At 49.3% G+C, this 12,382-nt stretch overlaps 1 protein-coding gene across 1 annotated transcript in view; it reads right to left on the bottom strand.

Annotated features, from left to right (window-relative positions):
* The window catches only part of OC90 (otoconin 90), a 29,335-nt gene that overhangs the window by 509 nt on the left and 16,444 nt on the right, over positions 1-12,382 (bottom strand). Inside the window, exons 9-12 of the mRNA XM_045895576.1 lie at positions 9,688-9,741; positions 5,404-5,520; positions 4,129-4,300; positions 1,371-1,477 (exon numbers count right to left, since the gene is read on the bottom strand). Of these exons, the coding sequence (XP_045751532.1) occupies positions 1,371-1,477; positions 4,129-4,300; positions 5,404-5,520; positions 9,688-9,741 (450 nt within the window). The remainder of the gene's footprint in view (positions 1-1,370; positions 1,478-4,128; positions 4,301-5,403; positions 5,521-9,687; positions 9,742-12,382) is intronic.

Raw genomic sequence — 12,382 nt, 5'->3', positions numbered from 1 at the left:
GTTTGTCAAGACTCCCCTTGGCAGCCCCTCCTCCAGAAAAGCTTCCCTGAGCCCCCAGGGTAGAGGGAATAGCTCCCCGTGGGCTCCCATCAGATCCCACCTGTGGCTCCTTCTATCCCAGCAGGTTGTGTGTTAATGACATTGTGCATGAATCAACTGTGTCTGTGTTTACCTTTCCCTCTCGCTGGATGGAGAACCTTGCTGGCAGAGCCCATGTGTTCAAGCACCTAAGTCAGTCCTTGACCCCTATTTCCTGAGTTGGCACTCGGAAAATATTTTTTGGACAGAACTGCTAAATATCTTACTTCCTTACTTCTCTGGGCCAGGCCTTCCCCCTTTGTCAGATGGAAGTAGTTCTGGAGCAGTCTATTTTAACATTGCCGGATAAAATATGGGATGCCTGGTTAAATGTGAATTTCAGATCAATATGTTCATATAAGTATATCCATTTGGGGCATACTTATACTCCCTGCCTCACCTGGCACCGCAGCCGTCCCTCACCCCCACTTTCTGTTCTTACACTGCCAGGAGTTCCCCAAATGCCACGATTTTCCTCTTTTCACTTCTCTTGGAACATCCACACCCAGCGTGGCCATCTGAGAACCTGACAACCTCTTCTAAGATCCCTCCTCACCATCATTCTGACTCTGCTCAGTTCTCCCACCTCCGCGTCCTGCTCTGGGGGCTCAGACCCCCTCCGCAACTCCCGGAGCCTCTGCACTCCGGTGAGCACCTTCCACCTGGGATGAGAGCAGTCAGTCACCTGCCCGACTGTCTGTCCTCCAGGCTGTGGGGGACTTGGGGCAGGGATCGTGCCTGTTCAGTGCCTTCCTAGTTCCCAGGAAAGGCGTGTGGGATAGATGAGTGAGTGAGTGAGTGCGGGAGTGGCACGGGGCTCCTGCACGTGACAGGTGCACGTGGTCCTGCACGCAAGGAGGCAGGGAGGTCCCTGCCGCTGCTGAGCGAGGGCAGAGTCCAGGCCCCACTCCTGCTCCCACCACCAACTTCTTTCTACAGTGTGACCTCGGCCTCGGCCGCCTCCTCCGTCAAGGGAGGACTCGGGGGCCTCCGCACAGGATGGTTGGAAGGATTAACCCTGTTAGTCCATCTTGAGAGCTTTGGCCGGCACGTGGCAGGCACTCCATAAGCATGGGCTCTGTTGTTCCTGGTCTGCTCCTACCCAGCTCTGACTTTCGGCAGCTGACTTAGCCTCTTGAACTTCCGTGCCCTCAGCAGGATCAGGGAGTAAGTGTGCCCCACGGTTAAGAAAAGTATTAAATCACATTATAGATGAAAACATGGTTGGGAAAGCATCGGGAGGCCTGACCTGAGTGAAGGCATAGCTCACTGAACAGGCCCACAGCACTTACACTTGGCTGTACCGTCCACACACTCCACTGGTGACCGAGGAAGCCTCTCAAGCAGGCAGCCCAGTTTCCTCACCTGCTCCAGGCAGCAGTGGTGGGAAAAACAGCACCTAAGACCAAGGAGAACCCAGCTGAGTCAGGAATTCCTACAAGGACTGCTTCTCCCACAATCCCTACAGAGAAGCCAAGCCCTCCTTTCCAGTGCACATAGGACCACCATGTATGGTTGTTTAGGTTGTGCACTGCACAAAGATGCCACATCTAAAACTGTCAGCCACACTGTATGTATATTATTATTTACAAAAAATCTTTTTTTTGTATTCTTATAATCACTTTGTTGACTGCAAAGATAACGATTTGTATATTTATGCCAGTAATTTGCCAACAGATGGAACTAGTCTTGAGGAAGGGGTGCCATTTTTCGTTTACATAAAGGTACCATCAGGACTAGCAGTGACCCCACTCCCTCCAACATTTTACCTAATAGAACAGTTAATCTCACATCCATAGGGCACCCCTTTGGACCCCAGCCTTGAAAGAGGGCAGAGTAATGATCTTGAGCATAAATAAAGAACAACATCTGGCAAAGCGTCCAGCATGGAGCAAGACCTCAATAACCATATGGGAATGAATTGGTATCAGTATCAGTAGGGCCTGATAAAGCCTCACAGTCTGCAGGTCCCCCAGCCACATGGACATCCAGAGGAATCTTGTGACAGCTCCAGCCCAGAGGAGCTCCCACTCTCCCAAAATCTTCCCATCACCACTCACTCAGCCCATCCTCAAATAGTTCTTACATGGCATCAGAGGCCACAGCCAGAGCAGGGCTCCGTCATGGCTGGATGCCTTTCTGTAGAGCCTGTGCTGAGCCAAGTATCAGCTTCCCATGTTGCCAGCAATGGGGGGAGCACCACCACTGTGCCTGGCACAGTGGCCAAAGGCTGGAGGTCTGTGTCGGTTACAAATGGCAGTCCCACTCAGTTGTCTTCACGGCTGAGCCACACACTCTTGGTGCGTGCACCTGCCTGGGGCAGGTGGTGGTGGAAAGCTAATATCATAGTTAAAATCTAAAGTCAGTGAATAAATCTGAAATCACCTGTGATCAAAATACCATTAGAAGTCACTCAAATTGCCCAGAATGTAAAGTATACATAGTTTTGAAAAGACACCCTTGCAGAAGGTGAGATCAACTTGAGTAACTCTTCCTTGGTCAAGGCGATGGCTTTGTTTTAATTTCTTCCCAGTGGAGGTCAGGGAAGCCATATTGTAACTTACTTGCCTGCCCGATCAAATCTCATGTTTTTGTGAAATATGGCCAGTGGTCAGGAGCGACCCCGGTTTCTTTCCATGGGGTTCAACAGGACACAGTGACTTCTGCCTAGACTCTTACCGCTTGCTTTGTCTCACTGAGTACTCTGTCTCGGAGAGTGGAGCCCACATTGTTGAACTTGCTCATGTAGACATGCTTACGATTCCACAGTGTGGTCTACACTCTGCTAGAGTAGACACATCTTCCGTGTCACCCGGTGGGAGGTAAGTTTTGAAGGTGGCCTGGGAGCAGAGCCCCTACCTTCCTCCCCACCGGATGCCCTGCAGAGCTTGGTCGGATGGTAGGGCCAGATGGCCGTGAGCAGTGAGGGGAGAAAGGGGAGGGAGGTGGGTGGCTGGGGGAGTGACACAGCCAGCCAGACACCTGCAGGTGACGTGCCCCATGTGCCTGCCATCACTTCAGGCTGCATATTAACGACACTGAGGCTTGTCTTCTCCCTGTCTCCAGTATCTACTCCAGCTGTGGATTTTCCTTCAGCAACCCCACCATCCCAAGGGTCCTACACCTTTTGAGCGCAGAGCCCATTGGCCATGGGCTGGGACAGTCCCCACGTGTGGGCAGGCTTTACATCTTATCAACTCTACTCTTGGAATATTCCTGCAGCTCATGTCTAGGTTGACTCCTCCACTGTTCCCCCTGTTTTGACGGCTGCATTTATGATGTTGGTGGTCTTTTGGTTGAAGTGCCCATCTCCTGCACCAGGCAGCTCCTCTGGGGATGCCGGGAGTTTCTTTCCCTCTGCTTCCTTCAGGTTTAACCATTTGTGTGTCTCCACCACCCAGCATGGTGCCTGGCATAGAGCAAAAGCTCAAGAAAGGAGGGTTGAACGCATACATAAATGAATGAATGGATTCGCCAATGCACGAGGTCCCTGAAAATTTTTCCAAGAGTGGCAGATATAAAATTGAGCAGCTATACTTAAAAGTTATTGAGAAGCTGGGGCACCTGGGTGGCTCAGTTGGTTAAGTGTCCAACTCTGGGTTTCGGCTCAGGTCATGATCTCAGGGTCGTGGGATTGAGCCCTGTGTCGGGTTCCGCGCTCAGCACGGAGTCTGCTTAAGACTCTCTCTCCCTTGCCCTCTGTCCCTCCCCACTGCTCACTCTCTCTCTCTCAATCTCTCTCTAAAAATAAGTAAATAAATCTTTTTAAAGAAAGTTATTAAGAAGCTAACTTTCATGTGGCCCCCTGCAGGGCAAAGACCTGGACCAAAGACCACATAGACAGGTCAGGATCTGTGTGGCTCTGCCCCTTCACCGCTGAGTGACCGTGGACAAGTCTGAGCCTCAGCTGCCCATGATGGTGAGCGGCCGTCCCGAGTCAGGCAGTGCTCTCTGTGAAGCCTGAAGCCATGCCCACTGGAGAGGAGAGTTATCACCTCCCACGGGGGACAGCGTCAGCACCACCGGCCTGCCACCCTCACATGTCCCTACCCGTCCAGGGCATCCCTTGGCTCGCCTCGTCCTTCTTGCCCACAGTAACAGCCGTAAGATTCAAATTCTTCTGGGCATCGGGATGTCAGGCAGAAGAGCATCTCTCCGAGCTGAGGCATCACCCATGCATTGTCCCTACTTCCCAGATGCAGGAAGGTGAACCTGTCACAGGCTGATGAGAAACAGGGCTGTCAGGAGAGCAGGGACATCGGGACAGAGTTCACACCAGCAGGCAGTGATCCAGATGGGTATTGAACATCCAAGGAAATGCTGTGTTCCCACCTCCCATTGCCCTTCTGCTGGGAAAGCTGCTACAGGCTAGTCCCCCTGTCTAGCATCCCGTCTGGCATGAGTTGGCTTTCAGAGAGCCAGTCTTCCTTGCCAGGCCTCTACAGCTCCGCCCAGACTCCTGGTTAAATCCCCCTGAAGGGTGGGGGGCTTGTCAGGACCAGAGGTGCTCTTCGGCCACATGTGATTGCTGAGTAGAGTGACCATGTCCCGCTGAGGCCCGGGCAGCGCCCAGCGTCCTGGAGGCATCCTGTCTGTCCTCCTAGGCCTCCTGACTCCAGCAGGTTAGCACACTCTGCCTGGGTTTGCCTTCAGAGCCCTTGATTTTTCTTTCTCTGCCCCTGCCTCTGCCCTCCTGCACCCTCCTCTCCACCCTTGTCCCCTCCTTCTCTGCCTGCAACTTTGGCCAAGCCTGGCTACAGTCCACTGTGCAGACCCCATGATCACAGGTTCAGTGGCGGGGTTGGCGGGGGGAACCAAGAAGCCAGGGCCCTTGCGAAGAGCTCCCAGCCCAGCCTCCCTCTCAAATGCTGCTTTTTCCATCACTCTGCAGTGCATGCTGTGGAGGGCTGGCCTGGTACTAACAAAGCCCTCCTCTGTGGCCATAGCTCCTTGCAGGTGCAGGGCCACTAGTGGGGCCCCTGGGAAGAGGAGAGAGAAGGGGGAGGGAGTGAAAGCCCAGGTGTTTCCTTCTTTGCAACAACCTGGTGCGCACCATGCCAAGCTCTTCCCTTGGGCACCAGTAAGAGGGATGGGAGCATTAGGCCAGTGGGCCCCTTTCCCCAGCTCAGCAGCTGAGTGGCCACAGGCAAGTCGGGTCCCCTCTGTGTCCCATGACCTCACCTGGCAAGGGGTGGTCCCCTCTAATCCCACCGACATGAAGAGGTCACGGTATGACACCATGGCCTAAGGGCCTTTGTTACCAACCCATCCAGAGGATCTCAAGTCTGAGAGAGGACAGAGGCTTCTCTGCCTGCTCCCACTCACCTTTTCCAGTTGTCTCCTCCAGGCCACTTTTGATGGATGACACAGCTAAGCCCAAAGATTTTAAACCGGCGGGGACCATGGTTACTCCTTTTGTCGAGACAACAATCTCTGCAGATCCTGAAAATGCACAACATTATGGCTCATATTCAACAAGCAGTTCAGGAAGAGGTTTGCAGATGGACACACGATCAACCCCAAATGCAGATATTTCAGAAGAACAAAGTGTTAGGATAGCATCCTCAATCTGGGCTTGCAGATCCACAGATGTTACATGAGAATTTCCAAATACTCTGTGATACAGAGAAAGAAACAATCAACAAAACTAAACGGTAGCCGATGGAATGGGAGAAGATATTTGCAAATGACATATCTGATTAAGGGCTAATATCCAAAATCTATAAAGAAATTACCAAACTCAACACTCAAAAAACAATCCAGTTAAGAAATGGGCAGAAGACACGAATAGACATTTTCCCAAAGAAGACATCCAGATGGCCAACAGACACATGAAAAGATGCTCAACATCACTCATCATGAGGGAATGAAAAGATGCTCAACATCACTCATCATGAGGGAAATACAAATCAAAACCACAATATCACCTCACACCCGTCAGAATGGCTAAAATTAACAAGGCAGGAACAAGAGAAGTTGGCAAGGATACAGAGAAAGGGGAACCCTCTTACACTGTTGGTAGGGATGCAAGCTGGTGCAGCCACTCTGGAAAATAGTATGGAGGTTCCTCAAAATGTTAAAAATAGAACTACCCTATGACCCAGCAATTGCACTATCAAAGGATACAAAAATACAGATTCAAAGGGGTATATGCACCGCAATGTTCACAGCAGCATTATCAACGATAGCCAAACTATGGAAAGAGCCTAAATGTCCATCAGCTGATGAATGGATAAAGAAGATGTGGTATAAATACAATGGGATATTACTCAGCCGCAAAAAAGAATGAAATCTTGCCATTTGCAATGACGTGGATGGAACTAGAGGGTATTATGCTAAGTAAAATAAGTCAGCCGGAGAAAGACAAATACCATATGATTTCACTCATGTGGAATTTAAGAAACAAAACAGATGAACACAGGAGACAGGAAAAGAAAGAAAAAGAAAAGGGAGGGGAGAAAACCATAGGAGACTCTTAACTATAGAGAAGAAAACTGAGGATTGATGGAAGGAGGTGGGTGGGGGGGTGAGCTAGTTGGGGGATGGGTACTAAGGAGGGCATTTGTGATGAGCACTGGGTGTTATATGTAAGTGATGAGTCACTGAATTCTACTCCTGAAACCAATATTACACAAGCTAACTGAGTAGAATTTAAATAAAAATTTGAAACAAAAATAAATAAATGAAATGTATTGTGCTAAAATATTAAATAAATAAATGGAACATAAATATAACAAACACATACTCTGTGATAACGTTACATTGGACAGGACCCCACGCTAGACCAGCTGCGTGACATCTTGCGACAAGGACTGTCCCAGACTATGTCATATTTACTACCATGAGCCTGCCATGCATGGTGTTCACAAGTGAAGAGATAAGAACGGTGGAGAAATGAAGCTAACTCCTGGTGCTCAGTAACGTAGGCAAGCACAACCCGCCTCGAACTCCTGGGAATCCTGGAAGACCTTCTCATCATAGTCTGAATTAAGTGCCAGGCCGTCCAGGTCTCCCTTCGCTCTGCGTCAGCCCCACCTGTTCTCTTGACCGGAGGCAGTGACACTTCCAACCCAATCTGGTCCAGACAAAGGGAGCTTTGTAGGCTCTGCCCCACCGTCTGCAAAGCCAGAGCGCTGGGAGAAGCCTGGGCATCTCAGGGGCCCCCTGACTGGCAGTCTCTCCCCAGACCTGCCATATTGGTTTGCTTCATACATCCGGGCTTCCATGTCTTTGCTCAGTGCTCTATTCCCTGGGGGGTGGGAGCAGGGCTTTAGTGGCCCTGTTGCACCCTCAGTCCTCTGGGTCTAACTAACATCATGCCCCACCCCCTCTCCAATCCCACAACAGAAACCCATGAACTGGTTCATTTTCACCATGCTCCAGACTGCTGGTAGCTGACAGACTCTTTCCTTGACCAGACTTTAGACAGGCTCCTCTGGGCCCTCTTCTCAACCAGGCCTCAAACTTGACCTATGAGAACTGCAAACTCGTGGCACAAACTATTTCATCAACGCCCTGCCCCCACACTAGGAGACTTACACCAACCCCAGCCTGGTTTCCCTGGGATGACCCAGCCTCCGGCTTCCTCTTGACTTCCTGCCCAAGAAAGCTCAAGGCAGCCCAAAGAACTTACAGCTTGAGACCCACACTGACCCAACACCTGCCTTGCCTAAGTTTTCAGAAAACAGCCCCCATCCCCTTTTTGGAATTTTCCCCTCCCCTGATTCTGCCGGACTTCCGGCTTATTGTCCACCCTCCCATTTTCCCTCTAAAAGGCCCAGTCATCTCCATACAGATCAGAGTTGAACATGGTTACCCTGGAGTCTCTCTTCCCCGCTACGGAAACCTGAGTAAAATCTTTCTTTCCACCTTTAACAAACACCTGGCTCCGTTTCTTTTTGAGTAAACTCACCCAGTCAGTGGAGTGGAGTGGGTAGAACCCAGTTTTAGAGGTAAGGAAATCTGAATATGCATTTTAGCTCAGCCACATACTAGCTATGTGATGTTGGGCAAATCACTAGCCTCTCTCAGTCTTGATTTCCCCATTTGTAAAACTGTATTAATAATACCTGTTTTGGCGTTTGAATAATCCTTCTAGCTAAATGCCTAGCAAGGAGGGAAGAGTCAAGACCAGCCATTAGAATCACTCAGTGAGTGTGAAGACACATCTGATCTGGGGTGAAGACTCCAGGCGGAAAACTCGACAAGCAGAAAGAGCCCCAGAAGTCCGTGTGTGCTCCCTGCTGAGTCTGAGTGTCCTTCTAGAAGCCCTCACCCTCTGAGCAAGAACTCTCTGGATTCTTGGTGCTAATCAAATGTGAGACCCCCCACCTCATCCCCTTAGATGAGAGCATGCAGCATTCATCACTCTTCCTGAATGGCCGCCCCATTTGGGGAACAGATTCCTCTTGCCCTCGCACCCCCAGCCTGAGAAGGTCACTGTGCACCTGAGGGCAAAGTTGGCCCAAGTCTCAATGCCCTTAGCGCTGACACTGGTGACCCATCTCCCTAAATTCGGTTAAGATATGGGAATTCTGTCCAGGCCTGGTCCAAAGCTTCCAGAGTGAGAGGCCAGTCCAGCTCGGATACAAAAAGCACGACTTTCCATTTTCATCAGAGAGGAGAAGGGGGAGAAATGAGCTACTGTGGGTTTTTTCTATTAACATGGTAGAGGTTTTTGTCCACTTGCTTTTAAATAATAGTAGGCAGCATCAGCCATGGGATACAAGTATGAGGGTAAGTTGTTTCGAATTTCCTCTAGGGCAATTTGGCAACATATGGATACATACATATTGTATGGATACACATAATGATTACACCCTCAGTAATTCATTTTCTAGGAATTTACTGTGACAAATTAATCAGAAGTGGATGGGTATAAGGTGTATATCTATTATTGATAAGAACAAATGTTAGAAATAATTGGTTAAATGCATTATGGTATTCCACACCAGAAACTATGGTATAGCCACTACTAAAAATCATGTTATAGAAAGATATTTAGGGCGCCTGAGTGGCTCAGATGGTTAAGCGTCTGCCTTCGGCTCAGGTCATGATCTCAGGGTCCTGGGATCGAGTCCCGCATCCGGCTCCCTGCTCCGCGGGAAGCCTGCTTCTCCCTCTGCCTCTCTCTCTCTGTCTCTAATAAATAAATAAAATCTTTAAAAAAAAAATAAAGATATTTAATGTCAGGGAATATCATCTCATTTTTTAAGTGATACAGCTCAGACTGCAAAGCCGTGGCGCCAAGTGATCTCAAAATCATTTTAATTATATTCATGGATATGTTCGGGCAGGTGGGAGATGTCAGAAGGGAGCACCTTCAGATAGTAAAAGTGGCTATCTGTATAACATGGAAGTACAGGGGATTTAAGTAGAAAACAAAACACAGTTTTCTCTATTTTTCTAAATGTGTCTCTTTATCAGGTAGGGTTCCATTTCTTCCTACTAATGAATCTACCTTTTAACTTCGTTTGTCTACTTTGGGGGTGGGGACAGCATAAAAGTAAATTAGTCTCAATGATTCTTCCGTGTTTTAGAACACACTTGAGCTCATAAACGTATAGGGACAGCCATCATCCGCAGGCTAGAGAAGCCGAGTGTGCTTACCTGGAGGGGATGTGGTCCCAGTGGCTTCCGTGTCTTTCTGGTCCTGGCCCGCTTCTGCCCACAACAGAAGAGAGACAGGGTGAGTGTTGACCCCAGCCTGTCCCACCTTGGTATCCGGGAGCAGTTCCCATCCCATGGGCACAGGAGGCAACATTGCTCCGTGCCTCGTCACCTCCCAGGGGAGCTGGTGATGGCAGGGTGACTGCTAAGACAAAGAGGCTGCGTCCCCAAACACAGACGTGCTGGCAAAGGCAGCTGCTGCCTGTTGGGCTAGAAGCAGGTGCATCTTTGAAATACTTTAGGAAAGCAGACTTCTCCGGAGTTCAAACAAAAAAAAATTTTTTTTAATCACATGTTTTTGAACAAAGAGAAACAAGGCAGCAGAACTGTGGATTCTAGTTCCCTGCTCTGTGGCTCCCAAAAGACTGCTGAGCCCTGGTTCTTGGTAAAACGAGTCCGTTATTGTTTAACCATTATTAGGCTCCTACTATGCTGTAGACTGAATGTCTGTGTTTCCCCCAAATTCATGTGTTGAAACCTAATCCCCAGTGGGATGGTCTTGGGGGCTTTTGGAGGGTGATTAGGTCATGAGGGTAGAGCCTTCATGAATGGAATTCATGCCCTTATGAAAGAGCCCCCACAGAGCTCCCTGGCTCCTTCCACCATGTGGGGACACAGCAAGATGGTGGTTATCTATGAACCAGGAAGTGGGCCTCACCCAACTTGACCGTGCTGGTGTCTTGAGCTTGGACTTCCAGCCTCTAGAAACCATGAGAGAGAAATTTTGTTGTTCACAGATGACTCAGTCTGTGATATTTTGTTGTAGCAGCTAGAACGGACAAAGACATACTACATGCCAGATACAGCATTAAGCGCTTGGTTTGTACCAACTCAACAACCACCTCACCCTCATTCAGAGCTGAGAAAGGGGACACACAGAGAACACAGGTCACTTGTTCTAGGTCATGGAGCTAGGAAGTGGCAGAATGCAAACCTAGGGCTATAGCTGATAGTCCTAACCACTGAGCTGGGCTGCTACTTCTCTTCTGACCATACCACAGAGAGCTAGCGAAGGTAACTCCAACAGGCTTGGGGAAGGAAGGACCTGCCTTAAATTCAATGTGTCAAAGATCAAGATTATGATGGTATTCTGTGGAAATCGGGCTCAGAAGTTGACTGATGATGTGGACATACAAAAGTGCTCCAGCAAAGAGAGAGAACCTCAAAGGTTCTAAACCGAGCAGATGGTTCTCTTCAAAGCAAAATGCTCAGGTTCAGAACTAACAGAATCCTATGCCCTATTACCCCAGGCAAACAACTGCTTCTTAGGGTGCCTCCTTTATCTGTCAAATGGGCCTCCTAGGACCAGGGGGAGGATTCAGAGGCTAGATGAAGGGGCTTAGGAACACGCCAGCCCACCAAGGTCCTCCCTGGTGTCCCTGCCTCTTAATCGAGGAATCCATTTGTTTATCTCTTCATTCTTAGTAATTGGTAAATGGTTATTATGAGTGATTTATGCTTATTAATAAAGAATCCATGGTTATCCATCACCACAAGCAAAGTAAATGGTTAGGTCACTTCTGATGACATCCTTGCCTAGATGTTTTCAGGTGCGAGGCTGTTCCCCATAAGTCACTACCATATCATGGAGACAAAACCAGTCTTGCAGCCCGAGGACAGGTTCAAGACCAGTCCAGCTGGTCTCATGATGGACCATCTGTAACTTTTAACCTCCCAGAGCCTCCGTGTCCTCCATCATCTGAAAAATAGGTCTACTGGTATTTCTTCCAAGCCTGTCAAAGAGTGGTCATCAGAACTGAACATGTGTATTGAGAAGGCGTGTCTCCACTGGATTCCATGCTGTGCTCCTATTGAGTCTGCCCTGCTTACTTGTCCTGGAGGGACTAGTCAGTGGGCAGCACTGGTCCCAGTAGCCACTGTGGAAAGAAACCATTCTACTTCAGTTGTCCACCCAACTCAGCACATAAGCCAGGCAGGGATCCCCTGCAAACAAGACAGCTTTCGGACTGGGGGGCCCAGGAGAGAAAGCTCATGGCAGTCTGATCAGGAACATTAATTGACACATTGGTCCTGATTCAGTGACAAGGAGTCAGATTAGCATCAGGCCTATGTTTGGGTGAAGAGACCTCTCTCTGGGAGAAAGGGCCATCATGTCCCCCCTTGCTGGAGCAAGTCCACGGGGGAGGGAGTTCGGTCTAGCGGTAAAGACAGACGCGGTGGAGGCCTCGAGCCCCAGCCCTGCCACCCAGCTCCCAGTCTTGGACCATTTCTTTCTCCAACTCCATGTACCATCTCAGTGTGGAGATTATGGAAATGATTTCACAGGGTTGTGGAGCAAGAAATGAGATCACATATTTTAAACAAGTTGTCCAGTGTCCTGCATGTGACTCGAGAGTGCATTGTTGTGTTTTACCACCACACCAGAATTTCTGAAGAAGATGCTGGTCCAGAATCTTCCCATGTTCTCTCTCATTTAATCCCCTGCCACCCTGAAGGACAGATATAACCATCCCTTTCCAGGGGTTGGTACACCATGGCCTAGACCTCAAGCTGCTTTTGTAAATGAAGCTGCAGATGAACACAGGCACACCCCCCCGGTTACAGATTGTCTATGGCTGCTGTCTCACTACAATGGCAAACTTGGGTCATTGTGACAGAGACTGTATGGCCCACA

The sequence above is a fragment of the Mirounga angustirostris genome, unplaced genomic scaffold, assembly GCF_029215605.1.
Source record: "Mirounga angustirostris isolate CCGP_5_RB_7025 unplaced genomic scaffold, mMirAng1.0.hap1 SCAF_4, whole genome shotgun sequence".
NCBI classification, from domain to species: Eukaryota; Metazoa; Chordata; class Mammalia; order Carnivora; family Phocidae; genus Mirounga; species Mirounga angustirostris.
The sequence above is the reverse complement of the archived record's forward strand: the minus strand, read 5'-3'. Positions and strand labels throughout refer to the sequence as shown.